The 16,628-nt window shown below is 45.0% G+C and overlaps 2 protein-coding genes across 2 annotated transcripts; both read left to right on the forward strand.

The window, feature by feature from the left end:
* Window positions 1–2,166: 2,166 nt before the first annotated feature.
* LOC140427411 (protocadherin-10-like) lies at window positions 2,167–4,557 on the forward strand. Its single transcript, XM_072512944.1, has one exon. It carries the CDS (start codon window positions 2,179–2,181, stop codon window positions 4,555–4,557), a length of 2,379 nt encoding a protein of 792 aa, XP_072369045.1. The 5' UTR covers window positions 2,167–2,178.
* A 4,643-nt stretch (window positions 4,558–9,200) lies between these two features.
* Window positions 9,201–15,253, forward strand: LOC140427194 (protocadherin alpha-C2-like). Its single transcript, XM_072512778.1, has one exon. It carries the CDS (start codon window positions 9,372–9,374, stop codon window positions 11,757–11,759), a length of 2,388 nt encoding a protein of 795 aa, XP_072368879.1. The 5' UTR covers window positions 9,201–9,371; the 3' UTR covers window positions 11,760–15,253.
* Window positions 15,254–16,628: the final 1,375 nt, after the last annotated feature.

A 16,628-nucleotide genomic window follows, 5' to 3' on the forward strand; every position in this document is an offset into this window, starting at 1 on the left:
GTGAGATAGTGGAGGGGTTTGAAATAAAACTTCAATGTTCCCGATATACGAGGGAGGTGTGGAGGATTAGTGAGGGGAGAATGTATAAATTAGTATCAAAAAGGGTGGAAATAAATTCCCAACACTACGCCAGTTACTTCAACGCCAGCAATGGGAATGGTTTGAGAAACAAGAATCAGGGAATAATTCAACGTGCACTGAGAGAGACTTCAGCTAATTAAGAATAGGCTGCTCCATTTTGTAAAGTACAGATTATTGGACTTGGAGCACTGCTCCTCGCTACATGTAATGGCTCAGATCATGAAATGCCGTATATAATTTTAAACGTTGCCGATGTTCCAGCCTGGAGCACTGGCAAACCATAAGGATGGTATGCAACTTGACATGGACAGGCGAGCAGATTAGGCTTGCAAATGGCAATTTAAATTTTACATGGGGAAGTGCGAGATGATGTATTTTGGCAGAAGTGACAGTAAGAGTAAACCTAAACCTAATGGCACAGCTCTAAAGTGTGTGCGGGAATAGTGGGCCCTGGAAGTGCATGTGCATCAACTTTTCTGCAGGTCGCAGAGCAATTGTAGAGAGTGGTTTGCAAAGTACATGGTATCTTAAACTTCATAAAGAAAGGCATTGTGTAACAAAGCAGGGGAAATATGCTGACCGTTTATAAAGCTTTGCTTGGTGCCGACCTTAGGACAAATTTTGGTTATCACTTTTTAGGAAGGATGTGACTGTCTTATATATGGTCTGGAATCGATTTTGCAGAATCTGTCCAGGGGTGAGGGATTTCAGTTGCAGGGATAAGTTGGAAGAGTTGCCCCCCGCCACTCTCCCCCCCCCCCCCCCCCCCGACCAAAGGAGAGTGAGGGAAGGCCTGTGGGAAGTGTGCAAAATGATGGTCGGATTGGTTAAGGAGAAGGATAAACTGTTCGGATTAGCTGATAATACGAGGGCTGCAGGGTGCAGATTTTGGGCAAGGGATACGTGGGGATCTGAAAAAGTTATTTTTACGCAGCGAGTGGCAATGATCTGGAATTCATTGCCCACAAGTTTGGTGGAGGAAGAAACAATCAACAATTTGAATAAGGACATTGGATGCGCACGCCAAGGAAGTAAACTTACACTGTTTAAGGGATTGAGCGGGTGATGGGACTGAATGGACTCGGTGGGCCGGAGGCCGAAAGACCTCCTCCTATACCACAAATAACTGCGACCCCGCTCGATGCTGCTAAGTAATTGTTCCGTTTTGTATTTTGCATATATTTTTTTAATGAGGTAAATTGTAAAGTTAACTGCGCATTTATGAACATTTATACTTTCACTATTGGTTACGCCACATTCAATTTGTCACTCGAGTCTTGTCAGCTCATCGGAAGAGTATTGCCAGAATTACGAGCAAGACATTGTAAAATTGTTTTGCTTGCATCTACGGTTTTGGGACAGGCAAGTTTCTCGTTTGGCATTTTGCCGTATATGATGCGTTTCGACAGTGGAACACCCGCCAACGCAGCCGCCCGACGAATTGGTAGTCCAGTGAATTTATGAAGCAATGCTTAACTGAAGACAAGTGTTACAAGCGGCAGATTTACTTATGTTTCTGCCAGCAGTGTATTTATTCATCTTTTATATGATGTTTCCAAATTGCGTCACGCAAGCCAAGATGTACTGATAATAATTACACAGGAAAATCCATGTGGTATGTGCATCGGTGCTGTTCAGAATAAAAAATAATGAACAGGATGAACAACAGTTTTCGCTGGCTTGAAATGTTAACGGTGCTTTTATGCGATATACATTTCTGAAGATTTTAGTTGCATAAGTTTTAATGTCGTGGCTTGCTGTATCCGAAATAATATTGCGACAGGCAATCTTTGAGAAAGCTTTGGTGCAATTATTGGGCGAGTCTCTTTGTGTCGCTATCTACCAATTAGGAGCTGCAACGTCGCAGGAGATCCACCCCCTCCCCCATCGAGGAAGCGCAGACCAGAAGCAGAGAGAGACAGAGATGCTGTGTGTCTGCTCTGCCCTGCGGCCATGTTGAGTAATAAGAGTCAGGTTTAATATTTTAATTTCTCGGTTTAATATCGGTTTACAATTTCCATGTGACATAGACATTCAGTTTATGCAAAAGATTGGCAGAGATTTGGATGTTATTACAACAAAAGCAAGCCCAGAACAATGGCGAATTCATTCAGCGGCGGAACGCCTTTTATTTTCCTGCTTAGTGTGTTTGACCTGGTCTCGGGACACATTCGCTACTCGGTTCCCGAGGAACTGGAGCATGGGGCCTTTGTTGGGAGCATCGCCGAGGATTTAAAACTGCAGATTTGGGAATTATCATCCCGCAACATTCGGCTGCTCTCCGATATCAGAGAGCAATATATTGAGGTAAATCTGGAAAATGGAATTTTGTTTATAAATGAAAGAATCGACAGAGAGGATATATGTAGACAAAGCTCGACCTGTTCCCTTTCTCTTGAAATAGCGCTCGACAATCCTATGGAAATGCATCGCGTTGCGGTGGAAATACGAGATATAAATGATAATTCACCGAGTTTCGAAAAGGAGGAATTTTCATTGGAGATCAGTGAATTAATTGCAACTGGGACGCGCTTTCCCGTCGAGAGCGCGCATGATCCGGACACGGGCACAAATGCAATCGACACTTACCAGATAAGTCCAGACGAACACTTCGGCCTCAAAGTGCAGACCAGAAGCGATGGGAGTAAAAGTGCGGAGTTGATACTAGAGAAGCCCTTGGACCGGGAACAACAGTCCCGTTATCAACTTGTACTAACGGCCATGGATGGCGGGATTCCTCACAGATCTGGCACTGCTCTGATCGTTATTACTGTGCTGGACAGCAATGATAATCCACCGCTATTCGACCATGAAATATACCGGACGAGTGTGGCAGAAAACGTGGCTTTGGGCACATTAGTGTTAAAAATCAACGCTGCTGATTTAGATGAAGGGACCAACGCTGAGCTTTCATACTCTTTCACCAGAAACGTTCCCCGAAGAATTCGTGAAATCTTCAAATTGGATCCGCTAACGGGCGATATTGTTGTTCAAGGAGCATTGGATTTCGAAGAGTCAAGTGTATTTGAATTGGATGTACAAGCAGTCGATAACGCTCCACCCGGTGGGGTAGGACACGCCAAAGTTATGATCGAACTAATTGATGTGAATGATAACGCACCGAAGATTGAAGTGACGTCAGTATCCAGTGCAATCGCCGAAGATGCCCAACCTGGAACTGTTATTGCTGTAATTACGGTGACAGATCTAGATTCAGAAGAAAATGGCCAAATATATTGTCAGGTTCCTGTGAGTATTCCATTTAGACTTGAAAAGTCTTTGAGAAACACCTTTGAGTTGGTTACACGTGATATTCTCGATCGTGAAACAACCCCACAGTACAATATCTCTATTTCAGCATGGGACGGAGGATCGCCTCCTCTGTCAACACGCAAAACCATTATGGTATCTGTTTCTGATATAAATGACAACGCACCGAGTTTCACACAATCATTATATAACATGTACCTGATGGAGAACAACACTCCTGGTGCTTCCATATTTGCCGTTACAGCTTTGGATTCTGATATGGACCAGAATGGTGAGGTAGCCTATTCTATTTTAGAGAATAGGCTACAGCAGGGTACTGGGTACGTCACAATTAACTCCAAAAATGGCCACATTTACTCGCTTCGCTCCTTTGACTATGAACTACTTAAGCACTTCCAGATCAAAGTTCAAGCTCATGATGCTGGATCTCCTCCACTGAGTAGCACTTCCACCGTGAATGTTATTATCTTGGATCAAAATGACAATGCCCCGGTTATTGTTTCACCTGTAGTATGGAACAGTTCAGCATCAGTGGATATTATGCCGCATTCAGTTTATGCAGGACAGCTGGTTACCAAGATAATCGCTATTGATGCCGATTCTGGACAAAATGCACGGCTTTCATACCAATTGCTGGAGGCCACTGATCCCAGCCTGTTTACTGTGGGTCTTCTCTCTGGAGAAATGAGAGCAACTCGATCTTGTGGAGACAAAGATATCACCACAGGAAGACTGGTCCTCTTGGTAAAGGATAATGGGCAGCCGAGTCTCTCCACTACGGCTACAATCTCATTTACAATCTTGTCCAATGTTACAGAGAAATCTTCTGAACGAACCTACGAAAGCAAACGTTCGGCTTATTTTTCGGAGTTAATTCGCCATTTAATAATCATCTTAGGATCGACTTCGTTTTTGTTTCTTATCATCATAATTTTTCTGATCACGCTGAAGTTTAAACAAGAAAGCAACTTTGTTGAAGCCACAGTTTGTTGTTATAGCCGGAGGAATTCTACTCACTCCGTTAACACGAGACCTGCAGGCAATGAATCTTTAAGTTCTTCTGGACCTGGTCAGGCCGATAGATTTGGTTATACTGTGTGTATAACTCCAGAATCATCCAAGAGTGATTTTCTATTTTTGAAACGCTGTCATCCAACTTTGCCTTTCACGGAAGTGAATATCTGCAACACCAGTGCGATGATTTAATTTAGACAAGAACCGTTATGCTGACAGGTAATTCACTTTGATGAAGAGTTAGTTTTAGTGTTCGATCACAAAGTATTTTGTATATCTGATTAACTCCTTGTGCAGTTATTTGAAGGCATTATAGGAGAAACTGCATCCTGCTGTTCCTATCTTCACATATGTCCACAATGCGAAATAATTATCGACTATTTGACAGCGATGAGCAGTGCACACTATGAAATGAATAGTAAGGTTAGCATGAAACCAAGGGTTTCACTTGTTTCAATTTATCTTTACATGAAGAATATATTAATCTGTCTCTCTGTGATCCCTTTCTCCCCTGCTTCCTTCGTATCTGTCCGCATGTGCAATGAATTGAGTAGTAACAGACAGCATCATTCCGGAGCTTGGGCTTGCAAAGTTGAATGCAACCTTGAAAGCGTTCTCTTCGAAGCCACGCTGAATTCAGCTATTTCCCTTTCTCATTACGTATAGTGAAATTGTTCAATTAAAGCACCATTTTAAATATTGAATGTCTTCCTCATATAATATGCACCAATTCGATCGATTTTGCCCGAATCATATAATTTCTTACATTGGCTTCTAATGTCTCTGATTTGTTGGGATGAATTAATCTACTTTATAATAATAGGATACCGGGACTCGCAACAATATCATGATCAATGCCCACTACTCTATAGACCGTGCCATGACTGATATGTTACAGACTCTACCTGCAGTTTTATGAGAGGACACGAACTGTGGGTGTGCAATGCCCCACAATATTCTTAACACAATTCAATATACATTCGGGATTATTATATTCTGACCTTTGCTTGCAGTACGTTGCAGGAAAGAAAATCAAACTCTTTGCCATGCAAAATGTATATTGGAGAGTTATCCACCTCTTGGAGTTTACATACCAAAAACTTGATAACCAAAGGAGCAGTGAACATCGCAGAATCAATTTTCTTCAAATCGAATTTGGTCAATTAAAATATCTATCCCCATGTTTACTTCCATATGGTATAACCAACCAGTATTTTTATAAAAGAGGACATTTTCTGATTCCTCTTTGACTATGGATCGTGTGAAGCATTCTTTTGTGCACCATTTAAATTATGCTGTTGCTGATGGCCCACAGCATCTCATAGTTGCCCAGTCTTGTGTTGCCAGATCTGTTCTGAATGTCTCCCATTTAGCACGATGATAGTGCAACACAACACAATGGAGATATCCTAATGTGAAAAGGGGACTTTGTTTCCACAAGGACTGTGCGGTGGTCATTCGTACCGATACTGTCATGGATAGATGCATCTTTGGCAGGCCGGTTGGTGGCGTGAGGTCTATTATGTTTTCCCCCTCTTGTTGATTCCCTCACTAGCTGTCGCAGACCCAGTCTAGCAGTTATGTCCTTTACAACTCGGTCAGCTCAGTAGGTATAATAATAATATTTCTTAGTGTCACAAGTAGGCTTAAATAACACTGCAATGAAGTTACTGTGAAAATCCGCTAGTCGCCACATCACGCCGCCTTTTCAGTCACACTGAGGGAGAATTCAGAATGTCCAATTCACCTAACATGCACGTCTTTCGGGACTGGTGCGAGGAAACCGGAGCACCATGAGGCGAATGTGCAGACTCTGCACAGACAGTGGCCCAAGTCCGGTATCGAACCCGTTCCCTGGCGCTGTGAAGCAACAGTGCTCACCACTGTGCTACCATGCCACCCAGGTGCTACGTAACCACACTTCGTGATAGATATTGAACTCCCCCACCCAGAGTGCATTCTGTGCCTTGGCCACCCTCCAAGTGGTTTTCGATATTAAGGAGTATTGATTCATCAACTGAGAGTGGATGGTAGGTTGTATTCAGCAAGAGGCTCCCTTGCCCATGTTTGACATGAATCATGTGACTTTATAGGGTCCAGAGTCTCACACTCCTGACTGTATGCCACTGTGCCACCACCTCTGCTGGGACTGTCCTGCTGGTGACACAGCACATGCCCATGGATAGTGAGAATGGTGTCTGGGATTGTATATGTTTCAGTGAGTATGACTATGTCAGGCTGTTGTTTAACTCGTCTGTTGGATAGGTCTCCCAATTTTGGCACAATCTATCAGATGTTAGTGAGGAAGATTTTGCAGGGTCAACTCGGCTGGGTTTGCCGTTGTCGTTTCCAGTGCGTAGGTCAATGCCCGGGGCTTCGTCCTGTTTCTTTCTTTTTCGACCGACAGAACAAACACAGCAGTGATGGCGGCACAGTGGTATACAGTCGTGGTTTTGGTACAACTGAGTGGCTTGCTAGGCTATTTCAGACGGCATTTAGGAGTCAACCACATTGTTCTGAATCTGGAGTCACATGTTGGCTAGTCCAGGTGCGGTGACTGGTTTCCTTCCCTGAAGGACATTGGTAACTTCTGTTTCTGAACACATTGTGTTCTTTCTGGAGCCATCCAACTGTCTACCCACGCCCGTTCCCGGCTCCCTGTTCCGGAATTAAACGTCGTCGACTATGAATACGAGGGACTTCAGCGATTAGCATGAAAAAGATCCATAACTATGTTTAATTTATCTCAGTTAGCTCGAATTACAATGAGGAGTCCATTACGTCTATACTATGTGAATGTTGACCAAACACACAAGTTTTAGATGAGCAGCAGTTCATTTCCATTAAGAATTGAGAAGACAGACCTGTCGTTTTCAGCTTCCATCGTAAGTGATCCATCGTTTAATTCATCTCAGCCATTGCCTCAATCGGAACAGGAGTGTTTTCAATAATTTGACACAGCGCTCCATACCCAATCAATTCTGCTTGCAATCCCAAATGCTTACACCTCCATGCATTCATATCCCAGCCCATTTCGCAGTGAAGCAATTCTGATACCTTCATCAATTCCTGACTCTGCTAGTTCAAAGTTCTTCTGATCGGCCTCCTGGCCTGTCCTCCACATTGCGCAAATTTCAGCTAATGAAAAACGCTGCTGTCACCTTCTATCGCACACCGAGTATACCCCATCATAGGTCTTATTCTCCGGAACGTATTGACGTTCCGTCCCTAATTTTTAAATTGTGATCTACAACTTGAATGCAAATGGTTGACAAGGGGCTGTGTTCGCTGGATCTTGACTTTGTGTGCAGACATAGCCAGACATAGAATTTACAGTGCAGAAGGAGACCATTCGGACCATCGAGTCTGCACCGACCTTTGGAAAGAGCACCTCAAATCGTCACCCTAGCTTCGTAACGCAGTAACCCCACCTAAACATTTTTGGACACTAAGGGCAATTTAGTGTGGCCAATTCACCTAACCTGCACATCTATGGACTGTGAGAGAAAACCGGAGAAACCGGTGGAAACCCACGCAAACACGGGGAGAACCTGCAGACTCCTCACAGACAGTTACCCAAACCGGGACTCGAACCTGGGACCCCGGAGCTGTGGACAATTATGTTAACCACTGTGTAAGTGTATAACGACGGGGAACGGGTCGGTAACACATTTTCGATCAACCCCTTTTGTGATTTTAATTAAGGTCAAGCAGTTATGTACACGAATATAAAACAGGCTGCCGATTTGGAAACAGCTGTCTCACACAATCTTTCAACGAAAACGTTTCCGTTCAGGACTTTATTTCGACAATGATTACCCTTGAAAATTCTGTTCCGTTTTGTTAAGCCCATGAAATGTTACCGTTAATGGAAGGTTATATTACATACCGAAACTCACTAAAATGTGCCAGAGCCCTGCTGGACTTGCATCGACAGTTTTTATCCCGCTTTGCCAGCCGCTGGCCTCAGTGGCGGACACCTCTCTGACAGTGGGAAAGCCGGCTTAAAATCCAAAATTCGAGTATCCCAACACCGTGCAGTTACACTGAAGATGATAATTACTTCCGTCCTGGTGTTGACCTGAAACAAAAGACAAATTGGGGCAGCACGGTAGCATTGTGGATAGCACAATTGCTTCACAGCTCCAGGGTCTCAGGTTCGATTCCGGCTTTGGTCACTGTCTGTACGGAGTCTGCACATCCTCCCGTGTGTGCGTGGGTTTCCTCCGGGTGCTCCGGTTTCCTCCCATAGTCCAAAGGTGTGCAGGTTAGGTGGATTGGCCATGATAAATTGCCCTTAGTGTCCAAAATTGCCCTTAGTGTGGGTGGGGTTACTGGGTTATGGGGATAGGGTGGTGGTGTTGACCTTGGGTAGGGTGCTCTTTCCAAGAGACGGTGCAGACTCGATGGGCCGAATGGCCTCCTTCTCCACTGTGCATTCTATGATAATCTATGAAATGCAACCTCATTACATTTTCCAGTTCTTTTCCATTTTCAATTTTCCACCTCCTACCCCTGGCGTTGTAAATCAGGACACTTCCAATGCATGTTGAAGTGCGTTGCAAATGTGACGCGACCATCAACCCCTGTATCTTTGAATTATTTTACAGGTGCTTTTGTGGGCATTTTAAATTGCGCACTCTGAAATATTTCTGTGTGTCATAATTGTAAACGATGTCGGAACAGTCCAGCTTTAAGAGCAGCTGCTGTAATTATTGGTTGCGGCTCTTCGTGTCGCTGTCTACCAATAAGCAACTGAGATGCTGCCAGGGATCTCCCCCCTCCGCCTCCGGGAAACACAGAAAAGAAACGAAGAGACAGACGGTGCCTGCGTTTGTGGTGTGCGGCCATGTTCAGCAAAGCAGCTCAGTCCGAGACATTGCATTTCCAGATTCCATAATTGTACATAGATATATTCTTGAGCGATTGGATCACCATCAGCGGTCAGTTAATGTTTTTGACTGGAAATTATTTTGAAATTTGAAGACGCAATCCAGCCCGGGATAATGTTGAATGCAGCGATGAGCGGGGCGTATTTTCTCTTGCTGCTTTGTGTGCTGGACCCGGTGTTGGGAGAAATTCACTATTCAATACCTGAGGAATTGGAACATGGGGCATTTGTCGGGAATGTCGCAGAGGATTTAGCATTAAACGTCTGGGAATTAACAGCTCGGAAATTTCGGCTGGTCTCCGATGAACCGATGCGATACGTGGAGGTAAATCTGGAAAATGGAAAATTGTTTGTTCGTGATAGAATCGATCGGGAACAGTTGTGCCGGCAAAGCTCGACTTGTTCCCTTAATTTGCAAATAGCGCTCGATAATCCGGCGGAAATACACCCCATTGCAGTGGAGATACTAGATGTTAACGACAATTCACCCAGATTCACAAAGAGTGAATTTAACCTGCCCATTAATGAATTAATTGCGCCAGGAGCGCGCTTACCCCTCGAGAGCGCGCACGATCAGGACGTGGGCACAAACACAGTCAGCAATTACCACATCAGTCCAAATGATCACTTCGGTCTCAAAGTGCAAAAAAGAAGTGACGGGATTAACAGTGCTCAGTTGTTATTGACAAAATATTTGGACCGCGAGAAACAGGCAACCTTTCAATTAGTACTGACCGCAGTTGATGGCGGTTTTCCTCCGAGATCTGGTACAACTCGGATTCGGATCACTGTAGTGGACGTCAATGATAACGCTCCTGTATTTGATCAGGAAACGTACCGGGCGAGTGTAGCCGAAAACGTTGCCAGAGGGACCTTGGTAACAAAAATTAATGCGGTTGATTCAGACGAAGGTACGAATGCTGAGCTGACATATTCTTTTACGAGCCACGTTTCCCAAAAGTTTCGAGAATTGTTTACACTGGAGCCCGCAACTGGAGAGATCAGAGTTCAAGGTTTACTGGATTTTGAGGAATCAAGTGTTTATGAACTTGACTTACAAGCTGTGGACAATGGTTCGGCCGGCATGGTAGGACACACTAAAGTTGTCGTCGGACTAATCGACACGAATGATAACGCTCCCGACCTTGACGTGACCTTGGTGTCCAGCGCTGTGAGGGAAGATGCTCCTCCGGGGACTGTGATAGCTCTTGTCAGTGTAACCGATTTAGATTCTGGCCAATATGGAGAGGTTCAGTGTCAGGTTCCACCGCAGCTTCCTTTCAACCTTCAAAAATCTTCGAGGAACAACTACAAATTGGTTACCACAGCCATGTTGAATCGCGAAATCTTCCCGATGTACAACATTTCCATTTCCGCCTGGGACGGAGGGATTCCCCGACTTTCAACAAATAAAACTGTGTTAGTTTCAGTAACTGATGTAAACGACAACGCCCCGAGGTTTATACAATCTTCCAAGGATGTATATCTGATGGAGAATAACACTCCCGGTGCTTCTATCTTTGCTGTTACTGCTGTGGATCCTGATATAGATTCAAATGGGGAGTTATCATATTCTGTTTCATCCAATCCGATACAAAACATGTCTGCATCAGCTTATGTCAGCATTAACTCAAAAAATGGTGACGTTTACGCACTGCGTTCCTTTGACTATGAGCAACTGAAACATTTTCAGATCAATGTCCATGCTCAGGATAACGGATCTCCCCCACTGAGTAGCACGGCCTTGGTGAATGTTATTATCTTGGATCAAAATGACAACGCTCCTGTCATTGTTACGCCGTTGACCTGGAACAATTCAGCAACAGTGGGGATTCAGCCCCAAACAGTACATTCAGGTTATGTGGTCACGAAGGTAATGGCGACGGATGCGGATTCTGGTCAGAATGCACGACTTTCATATCATCTGATGGGGGCGTCTGATCCGGGCCTGTTTTCTGTGGATCTTCAGTCTGGAGAAATTAGAGCAACTCGCAATTTGAGAGATCAAGACCTCACCACAGAGAGAATCGTCCTCTGCGTCAAGGACAATGGCCAACCAGCTCTCTCCACTACGGTCGCAATTTTCTTTTCAATCATGTCTAATGTTACTAAAAAAACTTCGGAACTAAGTCACCAACCAAGATCTTTGGAATATTTTTCGGATATAAATCGTTATTTAATCATTATATTGGGATTAACATCCTTCTTGTTTCTTGTAATCATCATTTTTCTGGTCGTCCTAAAATGTAAACAAGACAGAAACGTTGTTGGAGAGAGTTGTTTTACAGATTGCTGTTACAGCCGGAGCAATTCAGACAATAGCTACAATCGGAGACCAGCAGTAAACGAACAATTAAATTACACTGGGCCAGGTCAGGCTGAAAGTTACCGTTATGCCGTTTGTTTATCTCAAGAATCATCCAAAAGTGATTTTCTGTTTCTGAAGCCTTGTCATCCTACCCTTCCTTTCACGGACCCGGTCATCCCACACTCAATCGCATAAGCATAATTTTAGATCAGTTTCTCTGCTGAGAATGGTGTATATAATTGAAGCATTTTTTTGAAGAATAAAGGGATTAAGGGTTATGGTGTTCGGGCCGGAAAGTGGAGCTGAGTCCACAAAAGATCAGCCTTGATCTCATTAAATGGTGGAGCAGGCTCGAGGGGCCAGATGGCCTACTCCTGCTCCTAGTTCTTATGTTCTTATGATAAAGCACAGATGCAAGCCATTTGCCCTTCGTGCCAGTGTCAGTCGTTTGAACAGTCTAGTCTTCATTCCAGAACGTTCTGGGTAACCACACAACTTCCAGTACATGTCAAATCGCACTTAAATTTTCCCATGGAACCTTGAATCCTTTCAAGACCCAGCGGTCCGGATTGTAGCAAATTCCTTTTTGAAAGCATTTTTCTTTTAATTTTCTTTCCAGTTCTTTTGTCAACTATTTGAAATCTGTGACGTCCGATTACCAAGAGTTATCAGAAGAAGCCGTTTCTCAAAATCGACCACCCCCACCTTTCGAATTATTATGTGCGATCTCTCTTCAGCATTGGTTTCTCGAAGGGGGCCAAATTCAAATTTTCCATTGTCTCCACACCATTTAAACACTTCAATTCGGGTCTAATTCGGGCAAATCATCAGAGCACCCTGTTCATATTTTAAACATCCATTCCAAAGTCTTGTGCCCACAATTCTAATGGATAATTCCGCTGAAAGGTAACTGTTGATGGGGTAAATTTACCTATGCCTTAATTATTTTGTATTTTATTCATTAATCTAAATACCCCACTGACCTTCCTAACCAAACCCCTATCTTCAAGGATATGTGAAAATGCACATTGATTTACTTTGTTCCTGCAGCACCTGAAATAGCACAGCTTCAGTTATTTGGTGCTTCATACTGTTTCTCCGAAAGTATAGTTTTTCGCATTCAATCGTATTCAATAGTATTTATCATGTGTTGCCGATGTCACTAGTCCATCTGTGTTCTCCTGAAATATTTTAATTGCCTCCACAATTTTTTGTTACGCAGTCATGTTTAAAAAAAAAATATTGGATATTGTAAGCTTTAGAGTAAGAAGTTTTACAACACCAGGTTAAAGTCCAACATATTTGTTTCGATGTCACTAGCTTTCGGAGCGCTGCTCCTTCCTCAGGTGAATGAAGAGTATGTTCCAGAAGCATATATATAGACAGATTCAAAGATGCCAGACAATGCTTGGAATGCGAGCATTAGGTGGTGATTAAATCTTTACAGATCCAGAGATGGGGTAACCCCAGGTGTGAATTGTGTCAAGCCAGGACAGTTGGTAGGATTTCGCAGGCCAGATGGTGGGGGATGAATGTAATGCGACATGAATCCCAGGTCCCGGTTGAGGCCGCACTCATGTGTGCGGAACTTGGCTATAAGCTTCTGCTCGGCGATTCTGCGTTGTCGCGCGTCCTGAAGGCCGCCTTGGAGAACACTTACCTGGAGATCCGAGGCTGAATGCCCTTGACAGCTGAAGTGTTCCCCGACTGGAAGGGAACATTCCTGCCTGGTGATTGTCGCACAATGTCCATTCATTTGTTGTCGCAGCGTCTGCATGGTCTCGCAAATGGACCACGCTTCGGGACATCCTTTCCTGCAGCGTATGACGTAGACAACGTTGACCGAGTCGCACGAGTATGTACCGTGTACCTGGTGGGTGGTGTTCTCACGTGTAATGGTGGTATCCATGTCGATGATCTGGCACGTCTTGCAGAGATTGCCTGTCTATATATATGTTTCTGGAACATACCTCTTCATTCACATGAGGAAGGAGCAGCTCCGAAAGCTAGTGACATCAAAACAAATCTGTTGGACTTTTACTTGGTGTTGTACAACTTCTTAGTGTGCTCACCCCAGTCCAACGCCGGCATCTCCACATCGTAAGCATTATAGGCACATAGGAACGCTCGCAACTTTTAATAAGTGTTTAGTTGAGCATTTGAAATGTATCTGCAGACGGGGATACAGACCAAGAGCTGGAAAATGGGGTTCAAAGCGTTAGGTGCTGATGGTCCGTGGACGCGATGGGTTAAAGGGCCTCTTTCTGTGCTGTAATATTTCATGACTCTATGCCATAAGAAATAGGAGCATGATTAGGCCCCAGGAGTCTGCTCCTCTGTTCAATTTGATCATGACTGATCTATTTTAAAGTCATTTCCCCGCACTATTACCATATCCATTGATGTATTTACTATATTTAAATCTCTAGATTTCAGTCCTGAACATATTTAAGGACTGAGCGCCAAAAATCTCCTGGGGCGGGGAACTTCGAAGATTTACCTCCCAATGAGGAAGAAATTCCTCTTCATCTGATGACCTAAATGGCCTATCCCTTACTCTGAAACTGCGGCCTCTGCTTCGAGATCCCCCAGCCAGTGGAAACATCAATATTGTCGAGGCCCGTAAGAATTGTGCTTGTTTCAGAGCGATCACCTCTTATTCTTGCAAATTCGAGGAAATCTTTCTTCACAGGAGCACCCCACTATCCTCGGAATCAACCTGGTGAACTTTATTTGCACTCCGTCTGTGCAAATATAAGTAGACCAAAATTGTGCACAATACACCAGCGGCAGCCACAGCACACCTCTCTACAATTACAGCAAGACATCTTTGTTCCTGTTCCATGGTCCCGGTTATTAAATATGTAACAATATAAGCCAGGGTTGTAATATCAATGGTGGCGGTGGGAGAGGAGAGGGGTACTATTGCATGGCTAACACCTGTCAAAGAAAAAGAATGATGACACACAACCTCCGCCTTCCGCAGTGTCGCTTTTAGGCGGTACGCCTATGCTGCGTTGGGAATCCAGAGTAACTATTTACTCATCCAGACTCAGCATCTTACGGGACACCCCTCACAAACAAAACGTCTCAGTGGACCCATCACACACCCGCACAGCCGACCCAACACTGTACATCGGCCAGAATCAAATCCCAGCCCGAAATCCCTCAACCCACTCCCCGCTCACGCCTGAACTCCACCCGCCATAGCCGAGCGTCCGCACCCCCTCCCCCAGTTTCACCCGGCCAGACCTGTCTCCCCCACCCCCTCACCAACCCGATCCGACACCCCCTCCCGGTACGACCTGGTCCGACCTCCCCCTTCCCGGATTGACCCCAGCCGCACTGAGTCCTCTCCCGAACTGACTTCCCCTTCCAGAATAAACCTCTTTCCAGACTGTACTCCCTTCGGCCATTTCTCTCTCCCACATTTGAGCCCACTCCCTCTCGGACTGATTCCCCCCTCCCTCCCTCCTTCCCTCTCTCTCCTCCTTTCCGGACTGAGCCCCCACATCCCCGACTGAGCCCCATCCCGGACTTAGCCCCATCCAGACTCATCCCAACCCTGGACTGCACCCCTCTCAAACTGTGCCTCTGCCGGATTGGCCCCCTCCCCAATCAACGGGTCCCACCTCTCCCCGACAACCATGTCGGCCACACCCTCCCCCCCCACAAGCAATCGTGCCCGAATTCCCCCCCCCCCCCACCCACGCCCAGTCCACAACCTCCGGTTGACCCAGACGCCTCCCAACTACCGGGTCCGGGACCGAAGCCCCCAAACATTGGTTCCATTTTCGATTCCTCCACCCCCTCCTCAACCACGGGACCCGACTCCAAGCCGACCCCCCCCCCCACCTCGTAGTCCCTATACTTATTGGTTTCCTATAAATTGTCCGTTTAAACCTCTTCTTTACTGCAGCTCCCACCGTAAAACTGGGGAGTAAATAATCTCTCTCGCTTCAGTTACTCCACGAAGATGTTGCGGAAGTGCGCTTCCCTGCTTCTGTCCCGCGCAACCTGTTTGGGAAAGGTTGGGCGAGACAGGCGCTTCGGAATCGCAGCGTGGGTAAGAGAGTGGCGAGAGTGGCAATCCACCGGAGATTGTCACTGGGGAAGGTACGGGCCAAACGTTTCGTTCAGGATTACGCTATTCCTCCTCTCTTTTAGTCGTTTATTTACGCAAGTTTCCACCGATCTGCCAATCCCATACTCTGCCATGTTCTGAATAAATCTGTTGTCACAGAATCATAGAATTTACAGTTCAGCAGGAGGCCATTCAGCCCATCGAATCAGGACCGGCCCTTGGAAATAGCACCCCACTTAAGCCCGCAACCGTAACCCAGTAACCCCACCGAAACCTTTTGGGCACTAAGGGCAAGTTAGAATGGCCAATCTACCTAACCTGCGCATCTTTGGACCCTGGGAGGAAACCGGAGCACCCGGAGGAAACCCACACAGACACGCGGAGAATGTGCAGACTCCGCACAGACAGTGACCCAAGCGGTAAACGAACCTGGGACCCTGGATCTGTGAAGCAACTGTGCTAACTACTGTGCTACCGTACTGCTGTTGTGTGGTAACTTATCAAACATCATTTTAATGCATAATTATATATCTGTTGCAGTAGTTTCATCAGCCTTCTTTCGTTACTTCATCAAATAACTCAAACAGTTTATTGAGGGGCACCATTTGCCTTTAACAAATCGATTAATGTTAACGTTTCTTCATGTTATTGGATTCTCGCTCTGGTAATTGAAGGCCGGATGGGCCGTATTGTTTACTGCTGCATCTGTGATCACAGATGCCAGTAATGATATACTTGTTTTTGTGGCAGCGCTTTGAGTATATACAATAGTAGCATAAGAATGAAAGCTTGCTTTTGTTTGTTTCATCTATTTCGTTTGAAGAACTACATATCAATTAATTCCTGTAATTTATCCGCTGATGAGATGGTGTTTTTACGCATGCATATATAAGTTTAATTAACATTATAAGGCGTCTGAAGCGCATTCATTTGCGACTGCAAAAGGGAACTCTGATAAAACTGTAGCCTTCATTTCAGAT

Source organism: Scyliorhinus torazame, chromosome 7, assembly GCF_047496885.1.
Source record: "Scyliorhinus torazame isolate Kashiwa2021f chromosome 7, sScyTor2.1, whole genome shotgun sequence".
NCBI classification, from domain to species: domain Eukaryota; kingdom Metazoa; phylum Chordata; class Chondrichthyes; order Carcharhiniformes; family Scyliorhinidae; genus Scyliorhinus; species Scyliorhinus torazame.

What these genes read in the sequence shown, in the direction of transcription:
- LOC140427411 (XM_072512944.1), top strand. Translation starts at nt 2,179, where the DNA reads ATGGCGAATTCATTCAGCGGCGGAACGCCTTTTATTTTCCTGCTTAGT.
- LOC140427194 (XM_072512778.1), top strand. Translation starts at nt 9,372, where the DNA reads ATGTTGAATGCAGCGATGAGCGGGGCGTATTTTCTCTTGCTGCTTTGT.